The following is a 17,834-nucleotide window of genomic DNA, read 5'->3' on the forward strand; positions in this document are numbered from 1 at the left end:
TAAATACAAGTGTTGCCAGTTAATATCATTGGTTGCCAGTAAAAACCTCCTTTTAAAATTTCACAAACAAAAATTGCGATATTTCATTATCAAATTTGCATCATTATTATCATATCATTATTATAGTCATTGTCCTCTCACTTTAAAAGATCGATGCAGAACCTCTAAAAGAGCGCGAAGCCGAATTATATCACCTCCTGGAGTACGCAAACATGCACGGGTTGAAGCAGATCAAGGGCATTGAAGATAGGCTGTATGGACTCGACCAGCTACTCAGTGACGTCAAAAAACTCGAGAGAGATCAGCATGACCAGGCTGCTTCTCTTATTCAAGTAAGTAACACGTTCGTTCATTTACTAAGAAATAGATTCAAATCTCTTTTTACCCTTTAAGGTGGTGTAAATTCAAGTGTCAATAATAAAGAATAAATGACATTTTCATTTACAGTACCGCGACCGATTGAACTCTGCCTGCGATCCATCCGTACTGCCGACCTTAGTGCAGTCCCACTGGTGCCAACTGGAAAAGCTCCTCATAGGACACCAGAAGCTAGTCGATATTCGCCGACGCATCGCCAAGTCTAAGGACGAGCTCTCTTACATTCTCAAGACTAGATTAGAGTGAGTACTTAATGTTTGTAATGTGTATTGAATAACCAATCATTGTTCACCATTCATGTATTTAAATTGATGATAAATTAAGTTTTTGTAGCAGTAGAGCTCCTTGTGAAAGGGTTCGTCCACGGAAGTACTTCCTACTTACCTATTTCTGCCGCCAAGTAGTAATGTGATCATTACTACTTGATCATTACTGGGGAAATTACAGGTTACAAATTACAGTTAGTGACAGTGATCCGTCAGGTCTTGGCAATTTAACTATCTGACTGACACTGCAACTACTGTGGACAGGTGTTTCACACCCATTCAGGTGGGAATTCATTTCACATTCATGTTTGGAACACCGCGCCGGTGTGTTGGCGAGTGTTCTTTAATCTACAGCTGACCAGAAAACAGCATGCGAAGGAACTTATGAACGCAAGAGATGCCGCCATGCCGTTAGGTTGGCGAAGCACTGGGTTTATAAAATTTGAGTAGCCGTCAAAACGACAAGAAAATCAGACTATAGTGTAACTGTATTCAATGCTGTTTTTCCAGGGCAGTGCTGGTGATCGAGAATTCCATGTCAGTACAAGATGCGCATGCGATGCTGTCGTTCCAGTGCTTCAATCGGCTGGCACGCTATTTTGGCATCGTTACCCAACTTCACCACGCGCCCAAAGTATTCGTGCGTGCCGTGCATGAGGTCGCTAGAAGACGGACTTTCTCTCAGGCTCACCTTAAGGTACTGACTTAGCTACAGCATGGACGAATAACCCAAGAGGACTGCTAATCGCGATACAAGACAGCGTGGTCGGGTATTTAGTACCATTGTTACACCAGATGTCGCGATGAGTACCAAATTGCTATTTTATAATTTATTATATAATACATTGACAAGACACTTTACTACTAGTTTCTAGTGATAAACAAATAAACTAGATGGTGCTTATGTTCAGATTTTTAAGCATAGTGCCGGCTATTCATTTACTTTACTTTTTAAACGTTTACTTTGTTTAGGATTAGCGCCATCTACTCGTATTAGGAAGCGTTAACCCCATGTATAATAAACGTAGAACTTCGAGCTTGGAACGAGTCCAGAATTATAGCAGTTCTCCATTATTACAGTGGGCAACAGATCTTGCAAATAAATTGCTCAAAATACACGAAGAAGAGGTTTCGCGGAGACAAGAATTCAACACGTTATTTGAGGGGCATTTTCTCAAATCACTGTTCCCGGGGATGACGGAGTTGCCTCCTGCGTTCGCGACCCAGACACCGCCTGTTTTCGACGCAAGATTGCCCAAGTTGTCAGAGGAAGATGTGGAATTTATTGCCAGTACGTTTCCTGAACTAGCCAAAGATGTGCCGAATTATGATATGGAGACGATTGTCAAGTTCTTTCAGCAAAGGTGAGCTACTTTCTCAATATGTATGTACTTTTACACCTAAATGACAACTTTCATGTTATTTTGTGATTTGGAAAAGGTTTCGAGATATCATCAGATTACACTCATGTGCTGTGTATTACGTAAATAATTGAGACTATTATGTATAATTTTATATATTTTTTAGGTTAACCGCATCGGAACACGCTGAAAGGGATGTCCATGTGCAAGTAGACCTCGATAAGTAAGTTGTATCATAAAGCTGTAAATATTAGGTATAATTTATGAATGGCTCGCATCGTATGTCCCACTGTTAAGTACGGGTCTAGGGACTGGGTTTTAGGGCATTTTTCATCACAGTGACTAGTCTGTCTTTTTTGAAAACGGAGTAAAATGTCATTTGTAGGGTTGCCAGTTTTCTTAATATTTTTTTTCATAATTTAAATAAATTTCATATGTAGTTGTCGATAGTTTTATCGATAGATTGTGAAAGAAGATAAAATTTTCCAAAAATTACTGAACTTGTTGTACTTAATGCATCGAGTATGTAACCAGAAATAGAGACGGAATAAGGGCCGTATATTCCTGGTAACACGTTAGCGATACAGCTCTTATAAATATCAAGTCCCGTTTGCACTGAAATATAGACAGGCCAACTACTGACCTGTGTGTACGTCTGCGTATATTCCAAAAAATATTCTGTATTTGGTACTTGGTACTTGGTACTTGGTGCAACGGGCTGGTATCCGCAACTCGACGACAAAGCGCCTATTTTGCGTGTGGTGGGTGCAGGGTCCTACTCGTGCCACCCAAGCTCCTCCAGGAATCTCAGCAGCCTCCTTGGTTTGCTGAAGACTTCGGGGAGCGACCTTGGCACTCCAAGGTATTTTGCCCTGTAGTTGGCCACGCCGGAGCACTGAAGTAGGATGTGCGCAGCCGTTTCCTCCCCCTCCATGCACGCTCTGCATAGAGGGCTGTCTGTGATACCTAAATTGAAAAGGTGTTTATTGTATGGACCATGACCCGTTAGGGCGGCAGTTAGAGTGCGAAGCTCTTGCCTTTTAAGTTTAATTAGTATTCGAGATAGACTGGCGTTGAGCGTTGGGAGTGCTTCCCTCGCCTGTCTACAAACCGTAAGGGTGGTCCATGTATTATTATGTAAAGATTTTGTACCTTTGTGTATAGTTGTTCTGGACCATTGGCAGGGGAGGGACACTATCGGTTCTGGTCCTACAGCGTCCGTCTCCGACCCTTTCCTGGCTAGTTCATCTGCTGCGTCATTGCCACGTGAGCCGCTGTGTCCTTTAATCCACTGAAGAGTTACGTGGTTTTGTATACATACCTCCATGAGTGCTTGATGGCATTCGTAATATTCTGTATTTTTTGTAATAAAGATAATATCTCTAACAATGCCGTGCTGTTCTATTCGGTTCGGTGGTGAAAAACAGCAAAACATCTAATTACAAAACAAACGGAATCACATTTCATCGGTAATTAAACCATGTTAATTAAATCAGTCAACCGTGACCATGGGACCTGTAAAGGGCCCGAAACGTCAGTTTGTTTGAAAAAACGAATATACGCGATTTAAATCCGGAAAAATAGTTTCATTTCCTATGTGTAACCACCGCGAAAACCTAAGAACTCGATAATTAAATATGTAATTTTGCAATTTTCGTCCATTATAGCAAAGCTCAAGTTAACTTGTCGATTTGAAGTGAAACAGTTCACGACACCTAATGACGACATCCGTCAATTGTTTCGAACTCGTGCTAACCAATCGGAGCGCAGTTGTCACAGTAATGATATGGCAGAATAGTTTTCAAACAAATTAAATGACATTTCGTCTCTATTTCTGGTTATATACTCGATGACTTAATGTTACGACGTTCTAATGATTACTAATTGCGTTATTGAATTCCTTATTCTTATTTTGACAGTTTTCCTAATAGTATCCATATACATTTTAACAAGAATTGAAGGATTCGATTATCTACTATTGAATTAAAATGAAAAGCTTTAAAATCTCTTCACTTTGTATTTTTCATAAACATAGTTCTAAATACAGTGTATATCTGTATGAACTTACAGGAACTCACAATTGAAATGAACTTGTGTTGAAGTAATTGGACGAATAAAAAAAGTCGAGGATGATTCAAATGAAACAATTTCGGCTATTTATTCCATAAGCGTGATCAATGTGCTGTCGATAGTCGATAGAATATTTATCGACTGCAATCTCTAATTGCTCGCAAGCAGGCAACACTATTGCCCAATGAACTCTCATTTTACTCGTACTCCGTCTTTAATCCTATAATCACAACTTTATTATTTTAAATATATATTTTTAATAATTAAATATTTATTGTATTTAACTGACTACAATCAGTTAAATCCCATGAGTTTCGTGAACTTTCTTTTCCACGCATCTTTCATAACGGTGTTTAGTTCCTCACCGTTTAAGCAAGTGATTATTACAAAACTCAATTGCAACTCGTTATTTCGAGTAACGTTTAATGCAGCATGAATCTAACACAGGGCCTCCTAAATAGGAGATAAGCGTTGTACCAACCAAATGTACACTCCATTTTTTAAATATATTTTTTGTTATTGCAGGGATTTTGAATCACAAACCAGCGACTTTGAGAGACTGAGCAGACAAGGTAGTAAGAAACAAAAGATAGATACGTCAACAACATGCGCACCTGAGACAATGGCGGTGTCGACAGTGACCGAGGTGCGAACTCTACCTGTTATACTGGAGACCTTGGAGAGTCCAAAGAGTCCAAAACAAGAATTTGTGGACTCCCAGTTTTATATAGAAGAGTCTCTACCATCGAGCTTGGAATGGGGCCGGGACGTCCGACAGGTGTTCTTTTGCCCGTTTCGAATCATCTTGACGCTTTTATAAGGCCTTTAGTAAAACTTTATGTCATATCTCCTTAGTATCAATGTAATTAATTCATATTTTTTTATATTTCATCATTAGATTAATGAAGAATCATAAATTGATTATTAGAGTTTATTACAAACGAAAAAAAACAACAATTTCGATCCCGTTTAAACCAAAGATTTCATTGAATGAACTTCAATCGAAAGGTCTTATCTAAGTGTTCGCCTTTTATATTTTTTGTTGCTCCTGTCTCCACCGGCCCCGCCAGCTGTAGCATTATATTTTATTTTATCATGCTCTTTCCCATCACGATCACCTACTTACTACATATTACAAATAAAGGAAAGCGTTGTTTATGTAATGTTAGAAGACGCACAGTCAATGTTAAAATTTCTGTTCTGTAGATCATAATATTGTCTCTTCCAACATTAGTTATGTAGTTGGGTAATTTTCAGGTTTGTTTTCTCTACCTAATTTGGCAATTTTTATTATTTAAGTATTCAAGTATATTATTTTGAAATATTATGTAATAGTTCAGAATACCTCACTTTTTGTACAATACGATCTCACTATAATCTAGAATATAAATATTATTAAAAATTGCCACTGAAATGATGGGAGAAAACTAACATAAAAATTACCCAAATAACGTTTTAGACGAAAACGGCACATTACGACGTATAACACGAATTAACCCAAATCCGAATAAACCCTAATAACGTAAATAACTATTTTACGTCGACATTGTAAATTACGTCCATCCGTGTTTGAGGGGGGCGGTTATAGCCTTCGTATTAAAATTTACTCTGATTGCAAACGACGAAAGAAGAATAGGAGAAGTCGTTTTAAAAAAGTAGTCTTTTGATATGTAGAATTAGAGTGAAAATATTTTGTCATTATTCTGCTATTTTTATAAACCACTTTTAGGGTTGTCTAATTCAATACAGTCTTTTGAAAACTAATCATAAAGTTATATTTCAGGATAACATGGATACGCATAAAATAAACGTGGAAAAATTACAAGATTTCTTAATAAACTTACGTAATTTGTGCAGAGCAAATGTTATGTTCATAAAAGAAGAATTAACGAAGTTGAAAATAGATATTTATGAACAGAGAAAATGGGTAAACGATAAATGTATACAGTTGTTACAAGTTTGGGAAAAGAATAATGAGGAAACTGCCATACGGTTTAGAGAGCAAACTCAAAGATTGACTGTTGATCATGAATTGGAACTTAGTGATATGAAGGCAGCTCTTAAGGACAAAGATGACGTTATTGAGTTGTTCAAGAAAGAAAAGGAAGATGTGAAATCTGATCATCAGAGGGGGATAGAACAATTAGAGAAACAACACCAAAGTACAAACGAGTTGTTAGAAAAAACGAAAGAGGAAATTAAGGCGTTTGAGAAGAAACAGGAAGAGTTTGAAATGCTTAAGCAAAAAGAAATTAAAGAGTTGCAGGAGAAAATGCATATGGAGTACAAAGCTGAGATTGAGTCTTTAAGATCTAGGTATGATCCAACCTTTGTTTATTTATTATGATTTTATCTATAATTGTTCTATACCATTTTCGTAAATTGTATTTTCTTTATGTTAATAATGTGGTGTTCAAAACATACTTATTTTTGTTCGGAGTCTTTGTGACAGTTGATTTATACTATCTACTGTATTAAAATGAGAGCTTATTCAGTGTCATTTGTGCTTCAACAAAGAATGTACGTAGGTACTGGTTCTGGGTATTCATAGGTCAATTTTACCTAAGTTAAGGAAATTTTAATGCGAACAACGGAAAGTCCCTATAAGTTCAATTTGAAATATTGTTATATTCGCCGTCTTCTTTTCCAGGTTTCGCCTTGTGGCATTAACAAATATGGATCGTTCACCATCGGAATCCAGCCTCGAGAAGATCGAACGGACGGACGTGATAGAGATCACGAGCCATAACGCTATAGTGATGCAAACGAAAGAAAACGCGGAGGTAGAGAAGGAGGAGGCTGTGAAGCAAGCCGTGGCCAAGTGCGAGAGCGAGTGGGTACAGAGACTTGCGACTGAAGTTGCTGCGTTGAAAAGCAAATGCGAAACAGAGAAACAGGTCAGTTCTAAATTCAATGTTTTTCGTTTAACATTCCATGGATTGCAATGTGCGAGAAGGAGGCACACCTTAATCAATCACAAGCGTTAATAAATCGTACCACAGACAATCGCAGGGTTACGATTGGACGAAATGTGAGTCGATCCTGTGATGTACCGCATGTGAGGTGGATGCAAAGAAAGTAATTTCACGATATTTAAACATTTGCCTTTTAGAAATAAAATATACTGTCTTACTGTACAGTAAGTTCGTCTGACATATTTATTACGGAACATGGGAGAGAAAATTGATTTGTAATATCTCTAATAACAATCGAATGAAACTGATTTCTCCGCAGATTTGCAATTAAACAAACAAATGCAAAACGTATTTTTTTACGTCGTAAAACCGATTTTTCACATGGTAGAAATACGTAAAAATGTCTTTTTTTGGGGGTCTCACTTCATTTTGATCACAGGCATCACAAATGACGATCAACGATGCTACTCGGCGGCTGCTAAGTGAAAAGGACCGCCAGCTTGAGTTGCTGCGTGAACGCGAGCAAGCGCTAACGAGAGAGTGTGCCAAGTATCGGGATACGATACAGCAGCTCACTGACCCCGAGACAAATGATTATGATGCGCTTCTGAAGACTCAGGTAAGCAATTTACACTCAAACAACAACGTGGCTAAAGTTCAGGGCTAGCAAAATAAATAAAATAAAAAAGTCATAACCAATTTTTTTAAGTTTATATCATGACCATACAAGTCCTTCAGTCGGTTATAAAACTTAGAAATAATAATCTCGGTACAAAGTCCTAAAAAACCGTCCTCAAAAGTCATTCATACCCTACTTTGTCACCTTTAGAATATTTTCTTCAAATTTAAATGGGACAAAAAAAGAATCATCTTTATCAAGTTATTTTATTTTATTGAGTTATCGCATAACATACATAAAAAATACCTCCTCCTTTTTTTTTAATCAGTTATAAAGACAATATGATTATAATAATAAAAATGCATTGTTTTCCAGATGGCAACACTTGAAAACGAAAAAGCTCTTCTCCAGCAGCAAGTGCAAGAACTGAAGAAGGAGTTGGAAAAACGAGCCGAAGTGGAGGATAAGAGTAAAGAGGAAGACAGCGATGGCAGGTTAGTCGTATAAAATGCAGTATGAACCCTTTATTATTTGTTGGACTATGTTACTCTTGTTTTGTTTTTTTTTTGTAATCTTTTGTAGTGGTAGGTCATTGAAGACAATAATATGTCAGTTAATCTATTGCACAAACCATGGCTTTACGCTCTTATCGCTGTGACGATTTGTCATTCTACTGAAAATACATCCTGCTTTAAGGTGTGGTTTTGCTTCAGCTACAATAGCTGAAATTGAACTGAAATCAACTGACAAGTCACCTTAAATGAATTGAAATAAGGTTGATTTCTATGATTCGACGCTGACTGTATTACGATATCCGCTATCATCCACAGATCATCACCAAAGAAAGAAGAGCTAAAGCGTTCCCGCATGCGCAGCCACACGCCAGTGGGCTTGGCCGCGGGTACGCTCAGTTTGTCTTCCTGCCAGCCGGGTCACACCGTGCTGGTTATGTGGGAGCCTGCGCATCTTAACTACACTGTCATGCAGGTTTGTAGCGACGAAAGATCATCGTTAAAGAGAGATATTACTACTAAAGAGAAAGCTGCCACAGGTATTCAAACTGTGGACTGTTGAGAAGCAACCGTTTTCCGCGCTTAGTTATGGATTTATGGATTTTCTGCCTGTGTCTACAGAAGTTTCCCGTTCTGCGTAGAGCACCATCTGTTTTTCATTGTGGAGTTGTGAAACCTTTTTCTGTGACGTTTCAGGAAGCGACAACAATGTACTTCGTGCATAGCGACTGTTTGCCAGCGTTGGATCTCAGTATTCAGGTGAAGAATGACAGCGAGAGGAAATTGTATGCCATCGCCATAGTCGAGTCCAAGGAATTTTGTTATGCTAAGAAAGTAAGTGTTAATTACATACAATTAAGATTTTTCCCATTAAAGCGCGTCTCATTAGCCAAAAATCTCGTACTATGTTGGCGCCCAATGTCGGATGTCAATGTGGGGTGTCAGTATAGCATGAGACTCTTATAATGTGGATTCTGATACTTTTGGTCGAGGTTAGCACCAACGGTTATGATCACTCCCATAAAACAGAGATGAGTGCATCTGGTGTCACACAGACATTTAGACTGTCAGTAGCTTCTGGCTAAGGAACCGCGCTAAATAGTGTATTTTAAATTACTTTTTACATTGTATTTAATCTTTTTTCTCGATTTTTGTAACGTTAGATTATCAAGATCAAATTCAGATATATCCCTATCATTTTACAAAAAGTTCTGACCTATTTCAGTATAACAAGAGTATAACGATGTTAACGTAAAATTAAACCCCTACCTCCTATATTTGGCCCTGCACACACCAAGCAAATTGTTACATATTAAAATATTCAGTATTCTACATCTTTACCACAGACATATATATAAATCTACACCGCAAGTACCGCGCTCTATATGAAAACCAAGCGTGCTACATTTTTTGTACCTCCGATAACGTCACAAGCGCTATTTTTTGATGGAAACTCCTTCGGAATTAAAACGGTCGATTAAATCGAAGACGCGGACGCAACACGTATTTAGAATAATGATTTTTTATGTATTTGTTGATTATAAGAAACCGTGAATTTGAATATAGTAAACTAATAGCAGAATGAGATAATTAGGTAAGTCCTTTATAAATACGTGTTTTGAAAAAAAAAGTTGCTCCGTAAAATTAAGAAAACAACAACAAACTTTATAGTGGAATATTTTTACAACTTTTTCCAAAGTTTTAAGAATTATCATCCCTTTGTTTCCTAAATCGACTAGAATCGAGAACTGTGTTGCATCAAGTGAACATCCCTAATCGTAAAATTTGATCAAAAACATGACGAAGCGGCCGTACCACGAAACTGAACGCTTTATACAAAAGTATCGCTTGTTCGATATTCATGGCCAACTGAAGTACCAAATGTACAAATGTACTGCACCGAGTAAAAATCGCAATGTATTAAGAATCAAGCGGCATACACTCGTTTGCACATTTGTTTTCTAGAAATTATTCAAAATGAAAATATTTGATTTTAAAATAAATTATGCATATCGCTCATCCGTAGAACAAAGGTCTATGTGCAAAGCTACTTGTTCTCAGGACATAGTACATTTCGTTCGTTCTTCTTCGCTGTGGATGTCAGATCGACTGTTCGATTTTATAATATCCGAAACGAAGCAAGATATACAAATTCTCAAAACACCTTTACATGCGCCTTAGTTTGAATAATGAAATTATTCTCGTAACGTACTTATTTTCTTTTCGCTGTATAATCACATCGGACTATGTTCTTCGGATGAGTCGATATTCTTATTACAAAATTACATAACGTCCCTGTTTATTTACCTCCTCACAGTTGTGGTGTTTTTGCAGTTTCTAATGGCACAATTGGGCATTTTTCGCGTTTTCGACTGATGTTTAACTACGATAACGACCGGGCGCGTTCTGAGGCGTAAGCAGCGCCAACTAGTTGTTTATAACTTACATTGGGCGCACATGGTACACTTGCGGCGTCTAATATATCGACTGTGAACTGGCAATCGGTACTATCTGAATTTTGAGTGTGTGTGCGTTACATACACTCCGTATTTTTATTTAATTAACCAGTTGCTATGTAAATGACGCAAACAATTTTTTTCTACACCGTGTAAAGTTGTCAAAATTCAGATAGTACCGGTTGCCAGTTCACAGTCACAGATATGTCTGTGGTCTTTACTCAAAACTTTTGATGACCTCGGTGGCCCGATGGTTTGCGATTCCCGGTAGAACCAACTTGTGAAACGAACTTTTCTGAATTAGATCTTGTCTAGGTGTTCTTCTCTGTAGTGAATTCCGCTGCTATGGTAATCATGATAGAATAGGGAATTCCCTAGTTTGAGACCAGATGTTTGGTGTGGTTGCTGGCACAAAAAAAAAATTAATCTTTGTTATCAGAGCGGAAATAGATACCATATGCCGCGAGGTTCCCGATTCTACCGCGTGCGCGTGCGGCCAGTCCGGCCTCACCTCGTTCACCCGCCCTGCTGCGATTCCAAACACAAACAAGGTATAGCTTTAACAATACACAGTTTAGTTCAGGGCCATAGAATACATTTTATTATGCTAGTAAAATGAAGTTCTATGTATTGGCAGCAGTTTATCGTGAACATTTCATATGATACATGATTAAACGTCGTGCTAGTTTTACCCTTAGAGGTGTGTGAGCTGCTCGTGTTATTTGCGACACGTTCTTAGGAAGGAACATGCACTAAAATGGCATAATATATTTATTGTCCATGTCATTGAGTCGGCGTTCAAAAGAGAAATGAATGAAAAACGTGTAATTGAAGATACGAACTATTGCAAATAAATTGAGTTCAGACGTTTACATTTTGGACACATTTCATGGTACTCATTAGTCAGTAGGCACACATTGCTATCAATTATCGTATAATCTGTCTGAACGGAAACACTTTTGAAAAGGGGCTCAATGAATCATCAAATGTACGTACATCGCTCTAGTTTATTTGACAACGTCAATATATCTTCAAAGTCATTTTTACCAGTTTATTTCATTACTTTTAGTTGCTTAGTGTGTGTGCTTATTATCGAAACTTTGAAACCAAGGTTGAAAAAGAAGTAATTTTTAAACAAGTCTCGAAGTTATGACACAATGATAGAAATGACACGTTTAAGAGGTTTCGGGATATTAAAAAATAGTTTAATATAAAGTTGACAAAATGTACTTTATTCACATATTTTGTAACACAACTGCAGTTACTGAGCAGGCTTGTATATTTTCTGCTGTTTTCTCTATTTCTTACTTATCGTTTATCCAAGAGAGATCAGAGATAATCTATTCCTTTCGTTTTACCACGCAACACATATTGAAGTTGCACGTTTTGCACGTGAATGTGTCAGAACTGATTTTTTTTTCTACCTAATATTAATGTTATGTTCATGTTACGTTAATACTTTGGACAAACTGTAATATTTGGATAAATTCGCGCAAAAACTTTTGTATGAAAACAACACCCGGACATACCACCTTAAAGTTTTGCTTTATTTATCAACTTGCTTCAGCGATAGGCACATGCTGTCTTATAATGTATGGGATAACATACGGGCGGCGATACGAACATCATTCAAGTTTGATTTTAATATGGGCCTAAAAACTAAGGTCAACTGATCACTTGGTGGTGATAGGTCGCAGGTAACCGTTGAATACTTAAAGGCCAGAATCATAAGCATTGTATTTTTCGATGTCGTTTGAAAAATAAAACGATAATCGATAGGTGCGATACTGAAGCTTATTGACAGATGTAGCAATAACCCTTATAAACATAGCGTGTACTCAGCTTGCACGAAACTGTCGTTTAACACGCGCGCGCACGCGTTCCGTTGCAGATGCAATGAAGGGCGGGGTGCTGCCCGTGTTCGGCGACAGTCGCCCGCTCAAGAAATGGTTGACTTACGTGCATGCGCCAGGTCTCCGCTTTTTATCTTTATTTCATCACGACACCATCGTACACATCGCTCTTTATAATACTCGCTACCGATACTAATTCATAACGCTGATTATATTGTAACTAAACTGATCACTTTTACTGTTGGTACTAGCTGATATTTTCTCAAAGCTTTCATTTAAAGTTTACCTTTGAGCGCCCTCTGTCATTTTATTATAAATTAACTTGCCTACAGACATGCAGAAGTCCGTGGATACAAGTCAGTCTACCAGTTCAACCACAGACGAGGTGAGCAGAGTGGGCGAGGTGGCTACAGCGACGCTGATCAACCTCGAATCGCCGGTGTCCACGAGCGAAGCTGTGTCGAGTGCCAGCGCGGTGCCCGGTGAAGACCAACTGGACTCTATAGAGGCGAGCGAACAGTGGCAGAGTGCTAAAATGCAAATGTCCACTGTTAGCACTGTGTAAGTTCCTACTTCTCTATTGGTTGCTGAAATTTGATGCATTCACAGATTTCTATTACATATTCTGCTTTAATTTACGTCTATACGTTCAGTTGTTACTGTATAAACAGTTAATGTTAAATAAAAATTTTGTGTCTGAATCGTCCTCAGAACTGATATGGAATGCAGTGTTGGACGGGTGACAGGACCAGAGCCTTTAGAATTGAGCGCTGTGTCTGTGGTAGCGGGTGGTTCTGTGCCTCCTGATACCGAGAACGCCGAGGAGGCGTCGCCCTGACGCCCGCCGCCCCCGCCGCTTCCGCCGAACGCGCCGCGTTTCTAGTGACCGCTTTTGCGTCGCTAAGTGTCGTGTTTGTCCAGTGAAGTGCTGAAGTGACAACAAGTGAAGTAATTAACCAGCCGTCAGCGTACAAGTTAGTGCTCCAACCACCCAATCGGCGTCTAAACATACTACGATTTCTTCTAAACTCTGTACCGCTGTCCTTTACAGCGACACATCCAGTAGCATGAATCGTTTTAGAAATTTCTTATAATATAAAACGAAAATGGAAAATTTATCTAAGCTGTAAAATTGCATCGAATCTAAAGAAAATTGTAATTTTGTCCACCTAGTCGATGTCTTCCACAGTTCACTGCGCGAGGCATTTTAAATGAAATATCATTTTCGAATTCTAAATGCGGCTTTGAATTGGAATTATTCAATGCAAATTGATAATTCAAAGAAAATTAAAAGTTATATATTCATTTAAAATTGTAAATCACGTGAAATTTATTACATTATTACATATTTTTCTATTAAAATTATGCATATTGTGAGGTTAAGGTTGGCCAAGACTATGAAGTTTGAAAGAAGTGAAAGGCTTTCTCTAGAATTATTTCAGTGATTTCTTCTCGGTAGTACAAATCTAATGTTTAGTCGTTTTATAGCTTTACATGTTTTATTTTGCGACGATATTCACACATATTTATTTTTATATTTCTACATTATGCCTAATGTGTTATACAGTTTCGTTGTATTTTCGTGAAACCATTAAGACATGTTTTATTTCGAAGCGAACATTGAGTACAGGTGGCATGATTATTGTTGGTCACATATTGTGTTGCATGCTGCACAAAAATTATGTATTCACGTTTATCTGATTCTTTTACTTGTGTGTTGATATAATTAATATATTTGACAAAGTTTAAAGTTCAGTTTAGTATGCGTCTAATTACAATACTAATTGATAAAAGTCACATTCACCCTTAAGATTCGTCTATCTGTAAGTTTACTGTCTTCACACTTAAGTCATAGTCATATTTAGTGGGGCAGTACCCCCTAATTTAGGGTTTCTCGTACAAGTGTCGATAGGCTTCTGCAAATGATAGCGCTTACACACTTGATCTCGCTCCGGAATCTTCGAATCTTATAGATTTCATACTCTAGTATAGCTTAAAGCGGTAGAGAAAAGTTTATCTCAAGATCTTCATTTGTAATGCATAGATAGGCATGCTTTTAAGTAAAGAAATTATTGTCAAGAGAAACTGATACAGTATTCACACTGTGTCACATTGTCGAAAGAATTTATAGTAAGTGAGGCACAGGCACTTTTTGCGTCCAAAAATTCGTTTGCAGTTTTAATACTGAAGGTATTGAATAATCGAAGCGCGAAAATTGTTATGTTGTTAAATAAGAAGACATCGCTTCGTGTCAAATTTGTTTGTGGCCTTATAATAAGTGGCGCCCATTGTGGGGCTACAGGCGTCTCCGCTCACGTTTCCGCGCGTACTGCCGACTGTCGGTCAAGGAAACACGAGCGCAGACGCCGACTTCGGCATTCGCCGAATGCTGTGATAGCGCGTGCTGTGCTCTCCTCGATCCCTTCACGAACAGCTTTACAAATACAAACGATCATTTACCTTGTAATTTATAATTAAGGCCTATTTGCTAAGAACGTACATTTTAATCTGCTGGATAATGCTAAATTTAAGTCTGCTATGTATTGGTAAAACTGTTCGCTTTTCGACCCTGATTTGAGTAATGGTACAGTTAACAGTGTTGGGAGTTAGGTACGTAATTTACATACAAATTTTGAAAGCCCAAATGTTAATTAACGTGACGTTGTAAGTTTTTAAAGTTCAAAACCGCGATACTGAAACAAATTATATTGTTATTGTACGTGTAATGTACATAAATAAGTGTTTAATCATTATTGTATTACTGTAAATCGTGTTGGAAGCGGTCGGGTTTGTAAATGTTAAGTTTCGATTCCTCCCTTTATTGTTGATGGGAATTACCTTACATTGAATAACGAAAACGACTGTAGCCATTCAGACTGTTAGGTTAATAATGTCTTGGGAGTACTGATACAAGTTGGAGTCTGTCTGGGCATTGTGATTATAACTCATTTGTTTGTGCTGGACACAAATAATGTGATTATTATTGGTTATGATTAGGTTGCAGGGTCATTCATGGTTAAAATTATCATCGTGTCATGTTATTGTGTCATACAAACAGTTTTAAGGAATGTTTTGCGACTGCATTGCATAATAAATCTACCGTGTGATTGCTTAATGGACTATTTTGTAGTGACCAATTTTATCGAGAAATAAAAAATGTAAAATTGACAATTTTAATGTAATTTTTATATACAATAAATAGACGATTTTGTACAACATGTGCATTTTATTTATTTTCCATAGCATTCTCTTAGAACGAAAATTACTTTTATTAATAGCGAGGAATGCCCCTGAAATGCATGGGTAAGTAAATAAAATTTAATTTAATACAATTATAAGGCTAAATTGGTGGAACATAAATTTTCAGGAACAATCTGTACCAAAGTAACATATCAACAACTTAAACTATCTTAGGGTCGAGCTTATTTACAATTTACAAAATATTTACAACTAATTACTATTGCATTATAAAAGGGCACTGAATGCGTTTACTGCTTGTTGGTGCTGCACGTCAAAGTATTGTTTACATTCGGATAAGTCATTATTGGCGAAGGCACACTCGCTGTAATTCCACGATTGAATTTCCATGTTTTGCGCACAATCCTGACCGTATCTGTAGTACCTCTGTTCTTGCATGTCCGTTATGGGCGATGTTCTGCTCTCAGTTTGGTAATATTGCCCTTCGTCAGGGTAGTACGCTTGTGGAGGGTAGTTTTGCTGCTCACAATAAGCTTCAGCCTGTTGGTAACAATTACCAAATAGTTCCGGAGAAGGCGTCTCACTGGACTCTGACCCTCCGGCGGCTCGCTGCCAGTCGAACCAGTATGAGTCCTCGGTTCTCGAATTTTCACTATTCAATTCTGCAAACGTTGGTGGTGATTCAAGTGTGCTTTCTTCGATAGGGAAATCTAGGCGTATTGGCTGGTCTAATTGAAATATTTCTTCAGGGTGGAATATGTCGTCGGCCGGCAAAGTTGTAGGATCGTATTGTTGCGGTGGAGGGAGCGTGGGGGCTGGCGGGACGGGTGGGGCGTAGGTGACGTAGTTGTGATGTTCGGGTGTCCACGTCGTAGCGCCATACGTCTCCGTTGGCTCACACCGCCAGCGACATGAACACTCGAATGGCCCGCAGGTGCATTGGAGTGTTACTGAAAAAATAATTGATTTTAGCTATTATGTTTTTTGGCGCTCCGCTTGGGACCAATAAAACAATTCAAATAGCAATGACTTCGACTTTCTGACTTACCTCTTTGGTTATCTGGAATAAGAGGCGGCGGTTGCGGGTTGCTCAGTTTTTGTGACATTTGTTTATCGGGCTTCACAGTGAGTATCTTTTCAGCTATCGCAGTTTCTCTGGCTAGTAAGAGTGCTAGGCCCCGAACGCGTCTGCCTGCGCCGAGGGATCGCCTCACTTCGCTAGCTCCTTTAGCTTCTGGTCGTGGATGGTCGTGAGCACCCTTAGCTTGGAAGAATATCGCGTGTTCTGTGTGTCGCCAGAAATGTGTCACGGGATATCCACAATGTCCGCGACACGGCAGTACTTCCAGACGGCCTCCGCTGCACATTCGATTTGGACAAGGCTTACCTGTTGGAAAACAGTACAATTAAAAAAAGCCTGATGGAGCCGAGAAAGAAACACAAAACGAAGATTTCAGATTCGTTAAATGAAAGATTTATCAACTTATTTCTATTTTGGATTTTGTACCTTGTTGTTTTTTTCTCGCTTTATCGCAAATCGCGGGCCGTAAGTGCACTCTCGATCCATCGGAGAGTCGGCATCTCACCGAACACACGAGGACACCAAGGCAGCTTTTTTTTAAAATATGCACATTGTGGTTGTTTGTGTTTCTCATGGCCCATCCCGAGGCATGTCTTCTGGCTTCTTCGCAACCAGGGGGGTAGACTCTGCGGACGTGGCCGTCGCACCATTCGCCGAAAGTATCAAAATGAGTGACCCGTGGTACTACTGCGTCGTTAATGTCCCATTCCGGTGTTGCGGGGCCGTCTGACATGTCACCACGACTGGTGCTGCGGGTTAAAAGAGACAGGTCACAAAATTACATATTTTCTTTACAAGTTGTATTCAATGTTTAAATATTTACGAGGTCGGAACTGAAAGTGAAAAAGTTTTTTTTTGCCTACATTGATACTACGCAGAACATAGATCTTATCTAATTCACTCCAAGCTGGTTTTGTTTACACGCCAACCAACTCTAACCCAATTATTTTCATCGAACACATTTAATATACTTACAATTTATATATGTACGTAAATCTTTAGATATTAGTATAAGTATTCCTTGATAAAAAGCAGTTCAAATTTTCATGCCCATGCACTGGTATTTCGTTTAAAATGTTCAATAAAATGTTGAAACAAAGTACTTAGGTACTTATTTTCCTTTAA

The 17,834-nt window shown here is 38.3% G+C and overlaps 2 protein-coding genes across 4 annotated transcripts in view; one reads left to right on the forward strand and one right to left on the reverse strand.

The window, feature by feature from the left end:
- Positions 1–15,632, forward strand: part of LOC113234613 (RB1-inducible coiled-coil protein 1) — a 45,126-nt gene extending 29,494 nt beyond the window's left edge. For 2 of the 3 annotated variants that reach the window (XM_026469967.1, XM_026469971.1), the window contains 16 exons: positions 150–332; positions 448–620; positions 1,155–1,341; positions 1,725–2,008; positions 2,172–2,228; positions 4,601–4,721; positions 5,859–6,391; positions 6,726–6,972; positions 7,430–7,609; positions 7,985–8,103; positions 8,440–8,596; positions 8,818–8,955; positions 11,017–11,128; positions 12,469–12,549; positions 12,763–12,991; positions 13,142–15,632. In XM_026469967.1, coding sequence (XP_026325752.1) covers positions 150–332; positions 448–620; positions 1,155–1,341; positions 1,725–2,008; positions 2,172–2,228; positions 4,601–4,721; positions 5,859–6,391; positions 6,726–6,972; positions 7,430–7,609; positions 7,985–8,103; positions 8,440–8,596; positions 8,818–8,955; positions 11,017–11,128; positions 12,469–12,549; positions 12,763–12,991; positions 13,142–13,268 — 2,928 coding nt within the window. In that variant the 3' untranslated portion in view covers positions 13,269–15,632. The remainder of the gene's footprint in view (positions 1–149; positions 333–447; positions 621–1,154; positions 1,342–1,724; positions 2,009–2,171; positions 2,229–4,600; positions 4,722–5,858; positions 6,392–6,725; positions 6,973–7,429; positions 7,610–7,984; positions 8,104–8,439; positions 8,597–8,817; positions 8,956–11,016; positions 11,129–12,468; positions 12,550–12,762; positions 12,992–13,141) is intronic. The other variant, XM_026469976.1, reaches the window with a different exon arrangement.
- A 41-nt stretch (positions 15,633–15,673) lies between these two features.
- On the reverse strand, positions 15,674–17,543 carry LOC113236646 (transcription factor glial cells missing 2-like). Its single transcript, XM_026472811.1, has 3 exons — positions 17,136–17,543; positions 16,677–17,015; positions 15,674–16,578 (listed from the first exon to the last, which is right to left on the reverse strand). The coding sequence occupies exons 1-3, from the start codon at positions 17,440–17,442 to the stop codon at positions 15,896–15,898; spliced, it is 1,329 nt and encodes a 442-aa protein (XP_026328596.1). The 5' UTR covers positions 17,443–17,543; the 3' UTR covers positions 15,674–15,895.
- Positions 17,544–17,834: the final 291 nt, after the last annotated feature.

Source organism: Hyposmocoma kahamanoa, unplaced genomic scaffold (assembly GCF_003589595.1).
Source record: "Hyposmocoma kahamanoa isolate Upper Pololo Valley unplaced genomic scaffold, ASM358959v1 102, whole genome shotgun sequence".
NCBI classification, from domain to species: Eukaryota; Metazoa; Arthropoda; class Insecta; order Lepidoptera; family Cosmopterigidae; genus Hyposmocoma; species Hyposmocoma kahamanoa.

Excerpts from the sequence above, each read along its gene's own strand:
- LOC113236646 (XM_026472811.1), bottom strand. The coding sequence starts at position 17,442 with ATGTCAGACGGCCCCGCAACACCGGAATGGGACATTAACGACGCAGTA. Across the intron at positions 17,016-17,135 it reads AGCGAGAAAAAAACAACAAG|GTAAGCCTTGTCCAAATCGA; the intron begins GTACAAAATCCA and ends GTTTTCCAACAG. Across the intron at positions 16,579-16,676 it reads TATTCCAGATAACCAAAGAG|TAACACTCCAATGCACCTGC; the intron begins GTAAGTCAGAAA and ends TTATTTTTTCAG.